Genomic DNA, 20,326 nt, shown 5'->3' with positions numbered 1-20,326 from the left:
TTTATATATAATTTATCATTTCATTGCTTTAATGTCCCACTCAAAACAGCAAAGAAGTCAAAGGCTTCAAGTAAGAGTAAGGGTATGCCTATTCTTTCCATACACTACCAGTCAAAAGGTTTTGAACAGTAAGATTTTTAATGTTTTTAAAGAAGTCTCTTCTGTTCACAAAGCGTGCATTTATTTCATCCAAAGTACAGCAAAAACATTATAATTTAAAAATATTTTTTACCATTTAAAATACCTGTTTTATATTTCAATGTTAAAATGTAATTTATTTCAAAGCTGAATTTTTAGCATCATTACTCCAGTCACATGATCCTTCAGAAATCATTCTAATATTCTGATTTGCTGCTCAAAAAAAACATCTATTATTATTATGTTGAAAACAGCTGAGTAGAACTTTTTAGGTTTCTTCGATGAATAATGAATAGAAAGTTCAGAAGAACAGCATTTATCTGAAATATAAATCACTTCAAAGCATCCTTGATAAAAGTATAAAATATAAATAAATAAATTGACTCCAAGCTTTAAAAAAGTATGGTGGACACAACCAGTAAAAAACTTTTGAGCAGTAAGATTTTTAATGTTTTTAAGGAGGTATGCAATGGCTGTACAATCAAACTTAACAGTTTTGACGTACACTTATATTCTAAATCCATTTTGTATAGTGTTTCATTTGTCCCCTTGTGAATGTTGTGAAAACATTCAGCAACGATTTTATAAAACTTCTTTTGCATTTATCAAATGTAATGACGAAAGATAACGAAAAGTGTTTTGTAAAAATATGGACGACTTTTATTATGTTCTTTCTTGCTTCAAAATAAAAAGTAAGCGCTTCATTTTGAGAAAACCATTGATAACGACCGATTCTTGAATAGCATTTCCCACACGGACAATAATAACAGGAGAACAAAGATGGCGGCGTCCCTGCTCAGGTTAGGTCGACTTGGATCTGTCAAGGTAATAATAATAAACTAATCTTCTTGTATGTCTACGAAGATGGTCTAGAGATACTTTGTAAATGTGTATCAAGTGTCTTTCGAAGAAGTTTTTGGTGAAGAACCCGTTAAATCGGGACTTGAATCACTGTCCGTCATAACCTTAGTGAAATGATCAGCCTGACAGACTGTTACATAGTCAAGACAGTAAAATGTAACATTGCCCAATATAACATATATATAATTGTAATTAATTTAAAAGTGTTTCAGGATTAATACTATGCCTTTACAGTGTCTCCTGCGTGAGGGCTGGGGGACACCAAGGACCCCATTTGTTGCAGCTCTCTGCACTAAAGCGGACGTCCCACCCAAAACAGCAAAGAAAGCTAAGGCTCCAAGTAAGAGTAAGAGTAAGGGCATGCTTTTTATTTTCATACATCTCCCATCTCATGTTTGAATCTTTAATATTTCGTTTGTGTGATGTTCACACACTGTATTATACTCACAATGTGTTCACAGCATGTTATTTTAGCATCTTCTGCCATAATCAGGGCCTGCCCTGTTACCCACATTTGTTGTCTCTGCACTTGAGCACTTACATTAGTCTACTTACATAATATGTTGTGAAGACACAAGTGGGTGTGTGTAAAACATCTGGGCCCGTATTCATAAAATAAAAAAACTTGCAAGAGTTGCTCCCAGTGTTGCCAGATCGGGTTGACGATTTCCAGCCCAAAAGCTCACCAAAACCCGCCCACTTCAGCAAAAACCAGCCCAAATTTTTAACTGCCAATATAATGTGATAGAATTTTATTGCAATGACAAATGCATTAAAGGGAGTCAAAAAAATATGCTTAAAATGTCCAGAAATCTTTTCAAAGTGGCAATCAAGAAATTAAACGATGACTTTAACCCTTGGAAAAACACATGCATCATTTTCAATGTCCACAGTAAAAATATGTACATATGTAAAACAGGAAAAAATACATTTATCATTTCAAAGTGAAGGCTTATACTACTAGACCCTACACTTAAAAGTGCTCTTTTATTTCCTTCTGGGACAACCAACCAATTACAGTCTTCAAAAAGCTGTGTCATAGCTAGCAATGGGGTCAACCCCGCCTCCACACTAAGATAAAAGTTTTTGCCTTTTCTTCGCGCAGAGTTGCTTTTAGATTGGTTCTGAATCAATCTTAAGCAAAGACTTCTACGTAGGAATTTTCAAGCTAAATTAGGAGCTTTCTGAGAGGATTCTTAGAAGCTTTAAGATACGGGCCCTGATTAACTGAAGGGACAATCTTACAACATAGTGCTGTAATAATACAAGTCACATTTTTTTCAGAGCTGTGTTACACATTTTGTGCTATATTTTGCACTTAAAAAAAAAAGTCTATTTAGATGTCCCTATATGTAGCAGACAACGCAATTTATTGATTTGTAATGCTTCTGAGTAAAGGGACAGGTCACCCAAAAAATGAAAATGTCATTTACCCACCCTCATGTCATTTCACCCCCCCAAAAAAATACACTTGAGGTCAAGTGTTTTATTTAGTGCTGACCTGAATAAGATATTTCACATAAAAGATGTTTAAATAATAGTCCACAAAAGAAAATAACAGCTGAATTTAAAAAAAGAGCCCAAGTTTACATACACTTGATTCTTAATACTGTGTTGTTACCTGAATGATCCACAGCACAGTGTTTTTTTTTTTGTGTGTGATAGTTGTTCCCTTGTTTGTCCTGAACAGTTAAACTACTCACTGTTCTTCAAAAAAATCCTTCAGGTCCCACAAATTCTTTGTTTTTCAGCAGTTTTGTGTATTTGAACCCTTTCCAACAATGACTGTATGATTTTTCACACTCTGGAAAATGTTTGAACCTTCTGTAATAGTTGTTTATGAGTCCCTCAATTGTCCTCAGTGTGAAAAGATGGATCAAAATCACACAGTCATTGTTGGAAAGGGTTCAAATACACAAAAATGCTGAAAAATCTAAGAATTTGTGGGACCTGAAAGATTTTTCTGAAGAACAGCGGACAGTCTAACTGTTCTGGACAAACAAGGGACTCATGAACAAATATCACTAAAAAAAAAAAAAACACAGCTGTGGATCATTCGGGTAACAACAGTATTAAGAATCAAGTGTATGTAAACTTTTGAACAGGGTCATTTTTTATAAATTCAACGATTATTTTCTTTTGTGGACTATATGTAAATGTCTTTTATATGAAATATCTTATTCAGGTCAGTACTAAATAAAAATTAACATGCATTTTGTATGATCCCTCTTATTTTTGCTAAAATAATTAACATTTTGCAGATTCTGCAAGTTGTATGTAAATTTTTGTTGGCAACCAAGCGGTTTTGATGTATGGACCATTGACTTTTGTTGTATGGACAATAAATAACGAAACAGATACTGGTTTGGTTAAAGACATTCTTCAAAATATATTATTTTATGTTCTACCAAAGAAAGACGGTTTTAAAGGTTTGGAACAACATGATTAAAGTGTGAAACTGAGAATTAGGATTGATAAATGTCTCTCTTCAAGCGATAAAATCCTAATGAAAACATACCTCAATGCAAAATACCAATACTCATCTCTGCACCAATGCAATAATCAACAGTAGCAACACTTTTCATTTTACTACCAAATTATATATAATACCTAATTAATTTAACTTGCACTGTGAAGTTTTTCATATTTTTCTCGCAATTTTGTGGCGTATTAGTTGGGATACACACTTAGCCTCTAAAGCAATATTAGGGATATTGTGGTTTTAGTGTGCATTAAAGGCACTGAGCTTTTGCCCTTTTTCAGACCTGGGACAGTCTTGCACACTTACTTCATGTCATCTGCACATGCTTTCAAGTGACCAAGACCACAAGTGTGGGTATTTGGACAGCCTTTGAATTAGATCATCTTCTTTAACCTCATGCTTTCCAAAGGCATGTGCTTTCAAAAGCATCATTTACTTTTGGCTGAACTGGTTGAGGACATACAATGTAAGCCCATTTAGTTATATTAATTGGTTTTAAAAGCATGTGCTAATTTCCTTTAAAGGTATCTGGATGACTATCCTTGGTTATTTTTCAATGCTTTTACTATTTAAGGTGACAGCACTGTGCAAATAAATGGTTTTAATGTCATTATTTGGTATGGGTAATATTAAAGGGCTTGTCCTTTTTTTGTTTTTCGTTTTAGTAGCAAGCTATTACTTGCTATTAGTCCGTGACGACAGGTATTTATAATTTAGGCAAGGAGACATTGTAATTCAAGAGAGTAAAAAAAAAACTGTACACACTTTACTAGTATTTAGTAAAAAAAAAATTGTATCTCTACATTTGTGCTGCTTTAGGATGAGGATTTTTTGATGAATAGAAAAGAATAATAGTCTTTTTGTAATATTCTATGGTAATTTTTGATCTGAATGAAATTTTAATGATATAAATAAAAAAAAAAAAATCTTACTGACCCCAAACTTAACAGTAGTGTAGGTGGCCTCTAGAACTATGAACTACAGACAAGGACTTAAAGACACAAAACAGCTGTTTTGATTTCAAGTGATCTTTAGCTGGACTAGCCTGAAAATGCAGTTTTTAGCCTGGTTTAGCTAAAGATGCTCAGCCCACATTTGAACTATTTTATTGATTGTTGCTTAGCAAACAAATTTTGGTCTTTCCACAATCAAGTAGTGCTGTACTTGCATGCCTTTTCCTAGCTAGAAAGTAGCTGCTTTGGAGGCGTTGACAAGTTGGCTGCTAAGTGGACTGACAAACCTTAAAGGGACTTTGATTTGGGTGTGCAAGGTTTTCTCATAGTGTTTGCTGGGTTTAATGGTTACACTGAACAGGAGGGTTTCTCAAATGTAATAAACTACAAAAACACTCTCATATATTTTATCCCATTTGCCGTTTCCTCAGCCATAGAGGCCGATGAGAGGGCCTCTCTTCTAGCCTACAAGCCCGCAGTTGCCTTCCCTTCTAAGCTGTCTGCCACAGGAATTCTTCCCAAAGATGTAGCTTTAGGTGAGTCTAAAATTTCTGAGGCCGCTGCAAAACAGACGACAGCTGACGGCCCAGTTGCTGATACGGCAACAGCTGAAGTTGCTGCTGAAGAAGCAAAGATTACTGAAGTCCCACCTACTAATGAAGTCATTGCAAAAAGCAAACAAAGTAAGGCCTCAGATGTTGAGGCAGAAGTACAGAAAGATCAAGACGATAGCTCTTCTTCATCCTCATCTTCATCCTCCAGTGATTCTGATTCAGACTCTGATTCTGATGAAGAGAAACCAAAGACTGAAACACCAGAGTCTGGAGATAAAGCAGCAGAGGAGAAGAAATCTCCTAGTCTGACGACTGACGTAGATGTTGCAGATAAGAAAGCAAAGCCTGAATCTGTCTCATTTGGAGAAGCCCAAGAAAGTGCTGAAACTGTGACTAAAGAAAAACCAAAAAAGGTTCCTGCACCAAGTGCTAAATCAGATGCATCAGATGAAACCCTTATTGATCCTGCTCTTATATTATCTTCCTCAACAACTCAAGCAATTCCAGAAGTGTCCAGTGAATCAATTACAGCTGACACTCCTGACAAGTTGGTAGACACTGCAACAAAAGTTCCTGTGGAGAAGATTGTTGTTGAAAAGAAACCAGAAATCAAAGCTGAAGATGCTGTCAGAGTTGCTGCAGAAGTTGTTCCAGAAATCCTGCCAGAAGCCAGTCCTGAAGAAGTAGTCAAAACCGCTGTTGAACCTAGTCCTGGAGCAGCTCTTGAGGTGCCTGGAGATGTTGCAGCCAAACCTGAAGATGCTTCATCCAAAGCGGAGGCAGGAACGCCGGCAGCTCCTTCAGAAGAACTGGTAGATCCTGCACCTGTGGTGGCTGATGCTGTAGAGGCTCGGGCTGAGACGAACGTTGTGGAAACACCTGAGGGTACACCACACAATCTTACTCCGTTTCTTTCTCTGGATCCGTCACATCACAGAAACACATTTTTCTTACCATTTATTCAACACTAAAATCTTTTCATGGCGGCAGTGGGTTGCTTTTGCACAAAGGCTTTGCTCAAATGGCTTTGCAACTTTTAATCTTCATTACGCACTTGCATTAAAGTTGCTTTTCTTATTTAGTTCTTTTATTAACTGTTGTATTTTCAGAAAATTGCATGACTTTGCATGACTTCATTAATTATACCTTGAGGTTTGGGTTGAGGTTTGGAGTGCTTCTATTAATTACTCATTCACTACTTATCTGTCTGCATTGTAGTATAATTAGTCATGCAACTCGTTTCAAAATAGTTCTGTAGATCTAGACTGAAATTAACCAAACATGTTTTCCAAAAGTATCAAATATACTATAGTTACTTTAATAGTGCTCCCCTCCTGTGCATTTCTGCTTTCATCAGCAAGACTAACTGTAAAAAAGGCGTTCACACATAAAGCAATATGCAGCCCGAAAGTGGTTTATTAATTACAGTAATTCTTAATTTGCAATAACATGAGAAGCAGAGACGATTAGTTTCAGGCTCAGAAATTAACTTTTTTCATTAACAAGCAATATTTGCCCCCAGGAATTGATTTCCATGGGCATTTTTAACATTTGTCTTTAATGTCAAATACTTAAATTTACCCAATTACTGCATTTCTGGCAGTTTTCGCGGATATGTGTAAACACAAATCGTTTTGAAAACGTCATGTTTACAAACTTTTTAAAATGTAAGGGAAAAACTCTTCCATTTTTGACTACATCGTTGTTGTGTGAACATAGCCTAAATTACACATGTAAAAAAAAAAGGAGCTCATACTGCGGCAAGATTATGAAAAAAAAAAAAAGTCATTATTGTAGATTATTCCTCTTTAGATTGTAATAATGATTATTAATATTGATATATAAAACATTTTTGGGCACATCATCTTTTATTTATATCGTATCTTTACTCTGTTGTATGATGAGGAAATTTGTGAGTGTGTGGCCATGTGCACTCATCAACAGCTCCGGAATTTTTAGCGCTGACTGATCTAAGTGCCTCTGATTGGCCAATGCATTCTTAAGTTCAACAGAAATTTGTTCGATTGGTTATAAGGCTCAACGCTGCACAAAACAGTGTGTAAAAACTGATGCAGTGTGAGCCAATTTAAATGTAATTCTGTGAATTGACACTTATCATTTATTTTCACATTTCATTTTAATTGCGACAGCTGTAATACATTGCTTGATTGTCTTGAATTTGACCATTTTTGTTCATTTCAGTGCCATTTTTACCACAAGCCCCTGTAAATTTCCAACCCTAATCTTCATGCAAATGAGATGTGATGTGGCTACAGTGCTGCTCCACAAAGGCAAAACACAGTAACTAGTTTTATTAACTAGACTCTCCTTTAAGGGACTCTAGACAAAAAATAAAAAATTATGTTATGTGTGGAAAACTGTTGAAAATGCATTTATGCATATCAATGCAATGATTCATTAATGCATATCATCATCATGATTGTATATTATTCATTATATAACAGATTCTCAAAAGCTATGACACTTCAATAACAATAGGACTGTATGAACGCCTACTAAAACCAAAAATATTCTCACTTTAATGAAAAAATTGCTGTATGTATGAACGCACTTTAAGAACACTGGAGGGGTAGAATAGTTGTGGCTCATGGCATTTTTCCATAGAAAACAAAAAACTAAAGGCAACTCACCTCAACATTATGAACACCTTATTTATTTATTGAATGCACAGGTACATTAAATGTTTCTGTACAGCATCATATCCAGTGGTGCAGAGTAATTATGTATATACAGTACATGATGAGTTCACTGGCTGCATTCAAAGCATACTATTTTTTTACCCCTCCATAAGTACTAGTACTAGCTTTTGCTGTTTATTTATTTATTTATTTATTTTTTAAACGGACAATTTAAAGCTCTGTTCTCGCTCTCCTGTTTCTTTCGGTATTTCTGCCCCTGTATGTATGAGCATCTCCTCTCCCAGGGCTGATTAATAATATTTTGTGCTTGATGTAGGCCTACACATTTTCTTAATTTGTGAAACATGGTTTGTGTGATCATGTTACGCTAAAGGTAATATCAATGTTATTTTCCCATGTGAAGACTGAAGTTAATCCATTCTTTTTCCTGTTCCAGCATCCCATGTTGATGTTTATTTTTGACATTGTCAGTCATAACCCTCCCTTTTTAATCTTGGATACCCATATGTGGGATGTTTGGTTTATCAGTTTATGCTGTAGCTCTTTTGGGTGTTATAAGGTTGTTTTGTAACATTTATGGTAAAACTGAGCAAAATAATAGAGTAAAGTGGAAAGATCCTGTCTTTATAAGCATCTGGTTTACTTTAAAGTTTGATTTTTAGAGTTTGACTAAAGCTGTAGTAGGTGAGATGGAAAATTACAGAGTAATTACGCTTTTTGTGAGAGAAATTGTCAGACGCCTATAGTCTAGGTAAAAAGATAGAGGCCCCTCACACCTTTTTGTGTAAATGACCACCTGTGGATTGAAAGTGATTACTGTAACGCCATGAAAGTGTGAAGATCCCAATCAGAAATCCTTTTGAAGAGTAAGGAATCAATAGGAAGACTTTTTCTCAGCTCTCTTAGATGTACTTCCTTCTATGATCATTACTTAGTAAAAAAAAATACTTTGATTTGTCCTTGCACATATTCAATTCAAAATCCATTCAAGATCATCTTCCATTCTTTAAAGAAATGTTTAGTTACTTGTCCCTTGGGTATGGTACTCATTGTATGGGCTTTTTTCCAAAACAACTTCTTGCCTTTCCGTTGCTTTCAGATGCATTTAGTATATTTTTCCCCAGTTCCACGTATTATATTTAATCTCCTACATTATTGATTTCCTCAGAACAAGCCCCAGAGAAAGCCCCGGAGCCAGAGCCTGAACCTTTTGACAACACCACATACAAGAACCTGGAGCACCACAACTACAACATGTACACCTTTGCTGATATGGATGTAGAGATGTCTAAACACCGTCTGCCCCAGCCTTCCACAGGCAGACCCTCACCCAGCCACTGAGCTTGTGTTATTTCTACCTTTGTCCACAACCCTGTTTCTTCCACATGTTCATTGATTGATTTACTGGCAAATCTCAAGCTTTATGCTAGAATTCTATAATTATGGAATTAAAATGATTTAAGACTGGTTCTAGAGTTCTAGAGTTATTTGTTGCTATTGTCTTATACAATATTTGAATGGTGTTGGTTTCAATTTAAACTTTAGTCTAATGAGGCGATGCTTGCTTTGACTTTATTACATAAAGAAGGGTAGTGTACTTCTAATTAAAATTGGCGATATTTCCTGAATCAATTAAAATGTGAGACCATCACAATTCAGTTCCAACCCTTTCAAAATGACCTAATTTCTAATGTTTTATTCATTAATTATTAGTTTTCTGCCACGGAATTTAAACATTTGAAATGGGTAATAGTGACTATATCTCACAATTTGGATTGTGTTTCATGCAGTTCTAATTTAAACGTTCTCTTCGCAATTCACTTTTTCTTAGAATTCCGAGTTCACATTTTACATGTCTTTTGTTTCCACTACATAATTAAAAATAAAAAGATAAATGTGACTACTAGTCAAAAGTTTTTGAACAGTAAGATTTAGAATGTTTTTTTTTAAGAAGTCTCTTCTGCTCATCAAGCCTGCATTTATTTGATCCAAAGTACAGCAGAAATAGTAACATTTTGAAATATTTTTATTATTCAAAATAACTGTTTTCTATTTGAATAGATTTTAAAATGTAATTTATTCCTGTAATTTCAAAGCTGAATGTTTAGCATCATTACTCCAGTCTTCAGTGTCACATGATCCTTCAGAAATCATTCTAATATACTGTAAAAAAGTTTCCACCAGATTCAACTTAAAAAAGTTCAGCAGCTGCCCTAAAAGTTTAAGTTAAATCAGCTTGAAACTACAAGTAATTTTAACTCAAATAAAATGAGTTGATTTAACTTGTGAGTTGAAATGACTTAAGTTGATTTAACTTAAAACTTTAGGGCAGCTGCTAAACTTAAGTTTTTAAGTTGAAACTGGTGAAAACATTTTACAGTGTATTCTGATTTGCTGCATAATGTATTATTATTAATATTATGTTGAATACAACTGAGTAGTTATTTTTTTCAGGTTTCTTTGATGAATAGAAAGTTCAGAACAACAGCATTTATCTGAAATATTATAAACTTTAATTATAACTCCAAGCTTTTGAATGGTATAGTGTATAATGTTTCAAAAGCTTCAGATACATGCTGATCTGTGGATCTTTCTGTTCACCAAAGAACCCTGAAAAGATTTACTCAACTGTTTTAAATATTGATGATAATAATAATTTAAAAAATGAAAAATTGTTTCTTGAACAGCAAATCAGCATTTTATAATGATTTCTGAAGGATCATGTGACACTGAAGACTGGAGTAATGATGCTGACAATTTAGCTTTGAAATCACAGGAGTAAATAACATTTTAAAATATATTCAGATAGAAAGCAGTTATTTTAAATAGTGAAAATATTTTACAACATTACTGTATTTTGGATCAAGAAATGCAGGCTTGGTGAAAATAGACTTCTTTAAAAAACATTAAAATCTTACTGTTCAAAAACTTTTGACTGGTAGTGTGTCTCACAATTACGACTTATTAGAAAATGCATAAAAAGTAGTAATGACCATTTATTTATTTATTTATTTCGTGTGGAAACAAGCTTCCATAGCAACTAAGTGGCATTTATGTACTTTTAAGAATTCTTTTCATACTGCTCATCAATACAAAGACTTATTCAAAATGTAGACAAAGAGATAATTTGGACAGAACATCAAACAACTAAATTACACTTAAATGCCACTGATTTAAAAATAATTGTCCCGATCCTGGTACTCCCATAACGGGGAGTGTTTAAAATATTCGCTGAGGGCGAGAACTTCGCCTCGTCTCACGTCACATCTCCTCCCCCTGCGTAAATATTCATGAGCTGGATGCCCTGCGTCCCCGTGCGTAATGACGTAGCGCGACAAATGCGGATCCCGATTGCTGCAGCCGCTTGTCAGTGTGACGAAGATTGGCACCCAGGTAAGCTGTCACTCAAACTCGTCTTTTTCCGTTCCCTATCAATCAAACAATCCGCGCAACACACAAAAATGCCCGGGGCTGAGCGAAAGAGAGCATACGCTGTTAGGGGCTCTCGGGAGTTGCATGGGACAGTCGAGCCAATCTTGTCCTCAAAATCTCTAGAAGGAGAAAAAAAAATATGTCGGCTTTTTAAGGGACAGGAGGTTTCATTCTAGCAAGGACGAGCGCTGAGTGAAGGCCCGGGTTTAGCAGCTCTCTGCCTCCCTCTCTCCCCGCTCTCAGGCCAGAGAAGCGCTAGACGACAGTCTGCGGGCTAAATTAATCGCTTTATAGTTGGTTTTTAAATAACAGTCATTAAAACTGCTTTAAAAAGCATTCACATCGAAGACATCGCTCATGTATAGAAACGTGGAGGATTAGATGGTGCTGCGGTTTGGCGCTCGTCGTGTGCTGCTGTAGCGACTCGCTCCTTGTGGTTGCTAGCGGGCTAATAATGCACTAGCTAACCGCTCTGTTCGTTTGTTACAGAGAAACATGGCGTTTCCTACTTTAGCACCCGCTGCTACATTTACTTCTCAGTCCTAATAACGCGAACGTTTAATCTAGACCGACTAGTGTTTTCATATCCTTCAAAGTATAGTCAGTGTCGATGGCTAAACGAACAGATAACCGACTAATGTTTGGTGCTTCACATTTAATTTTTTACACTTTTAACAATTATTTTTGGTTTGTACACGAAATGAGCAAATGATTTTTTGATTGAGATTGGTTTAAACGTCTTTTCCAATATATGAAGTGAGCGTAGTTTAGTAACTGTGCAAAGCATTTATGTTTAGTGAAAAGAACTCCTTGGAAACACGAAATGTCGCAAGACGTGAGATAAACATTAAAGTATTCGCACCCACCACAGCAGATGTGCTAGTGGGTGTGTGGATGTCTGTGTTGTAAAGCAAAGCATGGAAATGGCCCTCTACTGTACATACTTTGGATTTATATATCAATACATTCAGGCTTCCCTTTGCAAGTTTACTTCATTATTTTCTCCTTTGATCAGCTGTATGTATTAAGTTATTTAAAAGAGTAAATAAACCTGTATGCTTATGTTGGTTAAGTTAACATTTAAGAAAAAAAAAAAGTGTTAAGAACAGTTGCACATGTGGTTACTTTTAGGTCGTTTCCTGCTGCCTGCCCATATAATGCCCCAGTGTTGGCAGTGGCCACTTTGAATATGATGGCTGCCCAGTCTGTGTCCATAGACAAATATCAGGAGGGAGACCAGCAGGTAGGTGTAAGATATTCAAATGTCAAACAAAAGATTTTTTTTTTGTTTGACACTTTACATGAAAACCGCACACTTTGGTGTCCCATTACTTTTTATCCCTCAAAAACGTTTTCTAACATACAATTAAATTGGCATTAAACAGACCTACACATTTTCTCATATTTGTCCTAATTTTCTCTTCATCTTTGATATATTAAGACCTCTTAGCAAAAATAATTAATATTAACATTTTATTAATTTACGCAAATTATAGTGTTGACAGGGTTTAAGTTCAACCATCTTTTACCAAATAACAAAGAAATGTATTATGAATATTTTTTCTAGATTGTTTCTGGATAACAAATGAATCAAATCAGAGTTTTAAACATTATAAAAATGTCAAACCTCATAATTATTACTACACGTATTGTTTATTATGTTTTTAATTGATTGATTAATTAAGCTAGAAAATAACAAACCATGATTTTAACTGTATAAAAAAATTAAAGAACTATAAAAATGTAGTTTGACTTTGATTTGTATTTGTATTCATTTTTGCTAGGTTATAACAATTATCGTAGTTTTACACTACAAAAATTGCAAATCTCGTATAAAATTAAGAGAATTTTAAACAAGAGAACTATTATAAAATTTACTTTGACTTCCTTTGATTTTTTTCTTTTTTACTAGATAATAACGTTTATTTAAATCAGGAGTTTAAACTAGAAAAATAGCAAATCTCGTATAAAATTAAGAGACATTTAAAGATGATAAAATTTAGTTTTACTTTTTGTTTTTGGTTTTAGTTTTTTGTTAAATAATATCAATCTGTACAAAAACTGTACAAAACTTGAAAAGAAATTTAAAGAACGATTATAAAATTTAGTTTGACTTTTAATTTTAAATAATTAGTGTTTTTTTATTCTTTTTTTGCTAGATCAGTAAAATCACTTAAATCAGGATTTTAAAGTATAATATCTTGTATAAAATTAAGAGAAATTTAAAGAACTATTAAAAAATTAATTTTGACTTCCTTTGATTTGTATTTTTATGCTTTTTTTCTAGGTAATAACAATCACTTAAATCAGAGTTTTAAAACTACAAAAATTACAAATCTCATATATAATTAAGAGAAGTTTAAAGAATTAATATGAAAATTTAGTTTGACTTCCTTTGATTTTGTATTTTTATTATTTTTGCTAGGTATTAATAGTCACTTAAATCAGAGTTTAAACTACAAAAATTTCATAAATTAAAAGAAATTTAAAGAACTATTTTAAAAATTTGTTTCACTTTTGATTTGTAGTTTTTATTCTTTTTTTGCTAGATGAGTACAATCACTTAAATCAGGGACTTAAACTATTCAAACGTTCAAATCTTGTATAAAATTAAGAGACATTTAAAGAACTATTATAAAATTATTTTGGACTTCCTTTGATTTGTATTTTTATTCGTTTTTGCTAGATAATAACAATCAGGGTTTCAAAACTACAAAAATTGCGAATCTCATGTATAATTAAGAGAAGTTTAAAGAACGTTTATAAAAATTGTTGGACTTTTTTTTTTTTTTGCTAGGTATTAATAGTCAGTTAAATCAGTGTTTTAAAACCACAAAAATGGCAAATCTCATATTAAAATTAATAGAAATTTTAAAGAGCTATTATAAAATTTAGTTTAGTAACCCTTCCTTTGTTTTATATTTTTGTTCTTATATGTATTTTTATTTATATTTGTTAGATAATAACGCTCACTTATTTTGGGTTTTAAACTGCAAAAATTGCAAATCTTGTATAAATTATTAGAAATTTTAAGAACTAATGCAACATTTAGTTTGACTACGTTTGATTTGTATTTTACCTTTTATGCTAGATAATAATCACTTAAGTCAGGGTTTTAAAAATCAAATCTCATAAAATTAATAGAATTTTAAAGAATTATTGTAAAATTTAGTTTGACTTCCTTTGATTTGTAATTTTGTTCTCTCTTTTTACTTCTGAAATAGATGCAGGTCATGGAGCAGTCAGAGAGTGACCTTGAAAAGGGCTTTGCCAATGGAAACACAGGAAGCTCCGGCAGCCCTGTATCCACTGAACCACAAACACAATTGGATGTCTACAAAGCCTGTATATATAGGTGAGATTGTCTGAATTTATACTCCATACATTTTATAAACATACATTACCCTTAAAAAGATTTGTAAAACAAAATTGAATACTTTTATTCAGCATGGATGCAAACAGTAAAGACATGTGTTACAAAAGATTTCTTTTTCAAATAAATGCTGTTCTTTTGAATTGTATAATCATGTAACTGTTTTTTTAAGTCAGCTGTTTTTAGCATTGATTAGATTAATATTTTTTGAGCAGCAAATCATCATATTATTGATGATTTCTGAAGGATCATGTGACATTGATAACTAGATTAATGATTCTGAAAATTCAGCTTTGCCATCACAGGAATTAATTACGTTTTAAAATGTATTACAATAAAAAAAGTTATTTTGAATTGTAGTGAAGTCACCTTTATTTATTTATTTATATATAGCACATTTAACAATACAGATTGTGTCAAAGCAACTGCACAGTATTTAAACAGAACAATAGTGTGTAAGTAACAATTGTAATAGTATTTCACAACATTGCTGTCTTTACTGTATTTTAAATGTAGTCTTCTTTAAATGTGCAAAACTACTTTTTTTTTTTTTTAAAGCAAAATTTTGACCAATTTCCTCTCTTACACGTTTTTCTCCTCCACAGACATCCCCTCTTTCCTCTCTTGGCTCTGCTGTTTGAGAAGTGTGAGCAGTCCACTCAGGGCTCTGACTGCGTAACTTCTGCCAGTTTTGATGTTGACATAGAAAACTTTGTACGCAGTCAGGAGAAAGAGGGCAAAGCCTTCTTTAGTGAAGACCCAGACCTCGACAATTTGGTATGAGATGTGACAACATCAAAATAGCTAATATTACTGTATATAGCTTTGATCTTACGACGGTTTGCTTGATATCAGATGGTCAAGGCCATCCAGGTGCTGAGGATTCATCTTTTAGAGCTAGAGAAAGTTAGCGACCTGTGCAAGGACTTCTGCAGCCGTTACATTTCCTGCCTCAAGACCAAGATGAACAGTGAGACACTACTGAGTGGAGAGCCAGGCAGCCCATACTCTCCAGTCCATGATCAAGTAAGTGCTGTTTTCATTTATTTTAGACAGTAACACTCACAATGTGTACATTGATGCATTGTTTAATCTATTTATTCTTTTGCAGTTGTCCAACCCTTTCTCAAGTGCCCTCAGCCCCCAGGGTGTCGTGGTGCCCTCACAAGGTCTTCAACAAGGCAATGTAACAGTGACAACAGTCAATCCATCACAAATGGTCGCAGGTACATATTTATCTGTTATTGGGAGCTGCGCTGAATTATATTCATATGCATATGTGGCACATTTGAACTTTTTGTTAGTTTAAAGTTTTTGATTGTTTGCATGCAGCCACTTGACTGAATGTAAGGTGTTGAAAATGAACAATATTCAACACAAAAATGCTTATTACATTTATTATCCCTAGAAAACCAGATTTTGCTCATTACACGTGAACAATCTGAATTAAATTGGTTCCAGTAACTGTTTGGTTGCAGTGATGGTTCCTTGATTTTATGCAGGTAATACTGTATATCAGCCAGTGACAGTAGTCACACCACAGGGACAAGTGGTGACACAAGCCATCTCACCTGGAACAATACACATCCAGAACTCACAGGTTTGCATGACACTCCAGCAGAGCACACACAAACATATTTATACACAATCACAAGCAGTCTCTCTGATCATTGACTCCTTGTTCCTCCTGTAGCTCCAGCTTCAGCTCAATCAGGACTTGAGTTTCTTCGGGGGAGACGACAGCTCACCTAAAAACAAGCGTGGTGTTCTCCCTAAGCAGGCTACCAACGTCATGCGCTCCTGGCTCTTCCAGCACATTGCGGTTAGTTGTCAAACACACATTTAAAGTTTTCTATTACCTATGTGTTACCTGAAATTCTTAAACTCCACTGTTCACCGTCTTTATCTCTAGCACCCCTATCCCACTGAGGAGGAGAAAAAGCAAATTGCAACTCAAACAAACCTGACTTTACTCCAAGTCAACAATTGGTAAGTCAGTCACACAAAGTAGACAGTGACTTTATTTTCCGATTTCCTTTTTTGTTTTTGTAAGTGTGACCTGCTGACACCAATTCATTGGATTTTAATTTTCTTCATAAGAGCCATAATTGACAACATACACAAACAAGAATCTACTTTTTTTTAGTGCAAAATTTTTTTTCACAATACAATCCCCCCAATCATAACTCATACAGTGCCGCCCACTAATATTGGCACCTTTGGAAAATAAATCTGCATTGTTTATGCTTTTGATCTTTCATTCAAAAATGTGAACTTCTTACCTTTCATTGAAGTAAAACAATGGAAATTGGGGGGAAAATCTCATGAAGCAAATGTTTTTCTCTAGTTCATGTAGCCACTATTATTGGCACCCAATTATTGCCACATTCTTTTCCCAAGATAACAGTTCTGAGTTTTCTCCTATAATGCCTCATGAGTTTGGAGAACACCAGACAAGAGATCAGAGACCATTCCTTCATCCAGAATCTTTCCAGATCCTTTTATATTCCCATCTTCAGTTCACCCCACTCATTTTCAATAGGGTTCAGGTCAGGGAACTGAGACAGCCATGGCAGAAGCTTCATTTTGTGCTCGGTGGCACATTTTTGTGTTTGTTTTGGATCATTGTCTTGATGGAAGATCCAAACATGGTCCATTATAAGATTTCTTACAGAAGCAGTCAGGTTTAGTTTTTTTTTTATCAGTTGGTATTTGCTAGAATCCGTGAAGCCATGTATCTAAACAAGACGTCCAGGACCTCCGGCAGAAAAATAGGTCCACAAAATTAAAGATATAGCTGTATATTTCACCGTGGACATGGGGTGGTACTTATTCCTTTTTGCACCAAACCCATCTGGAGGGTTTGCTGCCAGAAAGCTCTTTTTGTGTTTCATCTGACCATAGAAGCCAGTCCGGTTTGAAGTTCCAGTCGTGTCTGACAACTAAATATGCTGGAGTTTGTTTTTGGATGAGCCAGAAGTTTTTTTTTTTTTTTTTTTTTTTTTTTTTTTTCCCTCAACCCATTTGAACAAAATGTGGTGATGTGTAGAGGCTGTTTGGTGTAATTTTTAGGTTTTCTTGACCCCAAGATTCAACTAATCTCTGCAATTTTCTGTTATCCTTAGAGTCTTTGGCCACTCAAACTCTCCTCCTTAGCATGTATTAGGATGATATAGACACACATTTGTAACATCTTTAGTTGATTGGAACTTCTTAATTATTGCCCTAGATTATAGAAATTGGGATTTTCAATCCTTTAGCTATTTTTATTTTTGTGCAGCTCAACAATGTTGTTCTGCACATCAGAACTATATTCTTTGGTTTTACACTTTGTGATGGATGATTAAGGGAATTTGGCTTTTGTGTTCCTCATATTTATAATCCTGTGGAACAGAAAGTCATGGCTAGATGGCTGCACAATATTAGTCACCCTGTTGTGCTACAAAATGTAAATATGAATGAATCTACTAGGAGTGTCAATAATAGTAGCCAACATGCATTGGAGAAAATTATTTATTTTATAATGTGAGTTTCCCCCACTTTCAATTGTTTTACTTCAATGAAAGTTTAGATTTTTTTTTTTTTTTAATGAAAGATCAAAAAGATACATTATGCATATTTATTTTCACCTTTGCTCATATTTACCAAGTGTGCCAATATTCGTGGGCAGCACTGTAGTTATATTTCCGCCTCTACTTGAAGGACACATTGTTTTCATTAGGCTTAAAAATTTCATTATGGAATTCCCTTCTCTATTAAGATTAAATGTGATTCTACATTTTTGGTCAAAGTGACCATCAACCGTAGATGGCAGAATAATCAAGATGCCTACAATTTGAAGGTTTTGTTGTCTTATAATCTTTTAAAATGCTGCCTCACTAGGGCATATATCATCAGTGCAAACATTTGTCGTTCTTTGTGTTTTGTTCATTTATTACATAACAATGTGTCTTTAAAGGATTAGTTCACACCAGAATTAAAATTTCCTGATAAATTGCTCACCCTCCTGCGATCCAAGATGTTAATGTCTTTCTTCAGTCGAAAAGAAATTATTTTTGAGGAAATCCTTCCAGGATTTTTCTCCATATAATGGACTTAAAAGGGTTGAAAGTTCCAAATTCAAGTTTCAGTGCAGCTTTAAATGACTCTACACGATCCCAGCCAAGGAATAAGGGTCTTATTTAGCGAAGCAATTGGTAATTTTCCTAAAACAATAAAAATGTAAATACCTTTTAACCACAATTGCTCATCTTGCACTAGCTTAACCTCATGCATTACGTAATAATGTTAGGAAGGTCACGCACAACGAAGACGGAAGTACCGATCCAGGGTTTACAAAGCGAACGTGCAAAGAAAGTCAAACACCCTTTACAAAAAAAGGTAAAACTACAATGTTGGTTAATTTTGAAGTTGGTGGAGAAAATGCAAAAAAGTTTTTTGCCCTACCCTACCTTTTTAAACTGGAGTGCAAAGATAAACTAACCACACGTGACCTTTTCAACACGATGGCATAATGTTTGAAGTTGAATGTTTTTTTTTTTTAATGACCGATTGTTTTGCTTTTGTCCTGCAGGTTTATTAATGCTCGAAGACGGATCTTGCAGCCAATGCTGGATGCCAACTCCACAGAGATGTCTAAAACCAAGAAGAAGACTGCTCAGAGCCGCCCGCTCCACCGCTTCTGGTCTGACACCATCGCCTCATCTGGAACCCAGCAGCAGCTCACAATGCCAGACGGTACTGTCTCGAAATAATGCGCTCTTACAGCACTCATGCCACAATCTGAAAGCAAGAATTTCAGTTTGTCTTGAGATTTCCCTTTACTGAATTTTGACAGTGGAATATGTGTCTTGTGATTGTGTGCAGGTAGTATGGTTACAGTGGGGATGAACGTCGATGGCTTCCAGGCACTTTCATCAGATGGAGCAACTCTGGCCATGCAGCAGGTCATGATGGGAAATCACAGCGAGGATGAATCAGAGGAAAGCGGCAATGAAGACGACGAAGATTTGTCATCCGCTAACATGACCGGGCTGGGTTTAGATGTTAGCGACTAAGACACGTGGATCGCAGGTCACACACTGCATGCTTACATTTATATTGGAAAACTTGCACACGGTACTTGTGGCAAGAGATCCAGTCCCATCGTAGACTTTCAGCAAAGCTGATACTTGTGCACTACAAAAAATAATTAAGAGTACTGTATGTTGGCCTATATGTTACACAAACACACACAAACAGTTTACAGAGAGCACAACGTTACTGAAAGGTGCAGCATGCGAGCAGTCGCATTTCAGCGCCTGTTTTTATTGCGTAGATGTGCAGGTGCGTGCACTTTTATATAGAGACACTTCAAGAAGGTTGCAACAGTGGAACGCAGAGGAACGTTTTTAAGCTTCTTTAGTGAATGTTTGTAATGAATTTGTTTTCTATATTAACTCGTTTGAATGCCAAGATTTTAAGAGTTTGTCGTCGTGCTGGTTTTCTTCACACTGCATGTTCATGTTTTCTTCAGTATGCTCACGCTTGTAGAGAGGCTCCAAGACGGAGTTCGAGAAAAGAGAGTATTATTTTTATATATGAACGTTGTAAAAAGTGTCTTTTTCTTTTTTTTTAGTTTGTGTTTTATAGGGAATATTTATGTACAGATACTATACTATCTGCCCTGTTTTCAGGGGATGACTTAAACGTTTTTTAGAAAAAACACAAAAGATGTTGGATTCTAAACCATTTTAAAGATGTAAATTGGTTTTAACACTCACTTACAAAATGCCTTACGTATTCTTTTGTAAAACTATACTGCTGATAAGCACAGAAAGCCTGATACGTTGATTCAGTTTAGTAATACGAGTTAAATCAAAGTCTCTTCCAGT

At 34.8% G+C, this 20,326-nt stretch overlaps 2 protein-coding genes across 4 annotated transcripts; both read left to right on the top strand.

Annotated features, from left to right (window-relative positions):
- Positions 1 to 865: 865 nt before the first annotated feature.
- ndufv3 (NADH:ubiquinone oxidoreductase subunit V3) lies at positions 866 to 9,115 on the top strand. 3 transcript variants are annotated; one of them, XM_073846161.1, is made up of 4 exons: positions 866 to 963; positions 1,234 to 1,339; positions 4,866 to 5,873; positions 8,817 to 9,115. In XM_073846161.1, the coding sequence occupies exons 1-4, from the start codon at positions 919 to 921 to the stop codon at positions 8,987 to 8,989; spliced, it is 1,332 nt and encodes a 443-aa protein (XP_073702262.1). In that variant the 5' UTR covers positions 866 to 918; the 3' UTR covers positions 8,990 to 9,115. The 3 variants fall into 3 exon arrangements, with proteins under 3 accessions (XP_073702262.1, XP_073702261.1, XP_073702260.1); XM_073846160.1 differs by having other exon boundaries at positions 1,234 to 1,345; XM_073846159.1 differs by having other exon boundaries at positions 1,234 to 1,351.
- A 1,953-nt stretch (positions 9,116 to 11,068) lies between these two features.
- pknox1.1 (pbx/knotted 1 homeobox 1.1) lies at positions 11,069 to 19,907 on the top strand. The gene is made up of 10 exons (XM_073845631.1): positions 11,069 to 12,323; positions 14,305 to 14,435; positions 15,059 to 15,230; positions 15,309 to 15,479; positions 15,565 to 15,679; positions 15,956 to 16,053; positions 16,147 to 16,275; positions 16,366 to 16,442; positions 19,027 to 19,190; positions 19,320 to 19,907. Exons 1-10 carry the CDS (start codon positions 12,270 to 12,272, stop codon positions 19,508 to 19,510), a joined length of 1,302 nt encoding a protein of 433 aa, XP_073701732.1. The 5' UTR covers positions 11,069 to 12,269; the 3' UTR covers positions 19,511 to 19,907.
- The last annotated feature ends 419 nt before the right edge of the window (positions 19,908 to 20,326 follow it).

This window comes from Garra rufa, chromosome 8, assembly GCF_049309525.1.
Source record: "Garra rufa chromosome 8, GarRuf1.0, whole genome shotgun sequence".
Classification (NCBI taxonomy): Eukaryota; Metazoa; Chordata; class Actinopteri; order Cypriniformes; family Cyprinidae; genus Garra; species Garra rufa.
Note: the sequence above shows the minus strand (reverse complement) of the source record. Positions and strands in the feature narration are given on the sequence as shown.

Coding starts and splice junctions, on each gene's coding strand:
- pknox1.1 (XM_073845631.1), top strand. CDS start 12,270: ATGATGGCTGCCCAGTCTGTGTCCATAGACAAATATCAGGAGGGAGAC. Junction 12,324..14,304: donor ATCAGGAGGGAGACCAGCAG/GTAGGTGTAAGA, acceptor CTTCTGAAATAG/ATGCAGGTCATGGAGCAGTC. Junction 15,480..15,564: donor ACTCTCCAGTCCATGATCAA/GTAAGTGCTGTT, acceptor ATTCTTTTGCAG/TTGTCCAACCCTTTCTCAAG.
- ndufv3 (XM_073846159.1), top strand. CDS start 919: ATGGCGGCGTCCCTGCTCAGGTTAGGTCGACTTGGATCTGTCAAG. Junction 1,352..4,865: donor GGCTCCAAGTAAGAGTAAGA/GTAAGGGCATGC, acceptor CCGTTTCCTCAG/CCATAGAGGCCGATGAGAGG. Junction 5,874..8,816: donor CGTTGTGGAAACACCTGAGG/GTACACCACACA, acceptor TGATTTCCTCAG/AACAAGCCCCAGAGAAAGCC.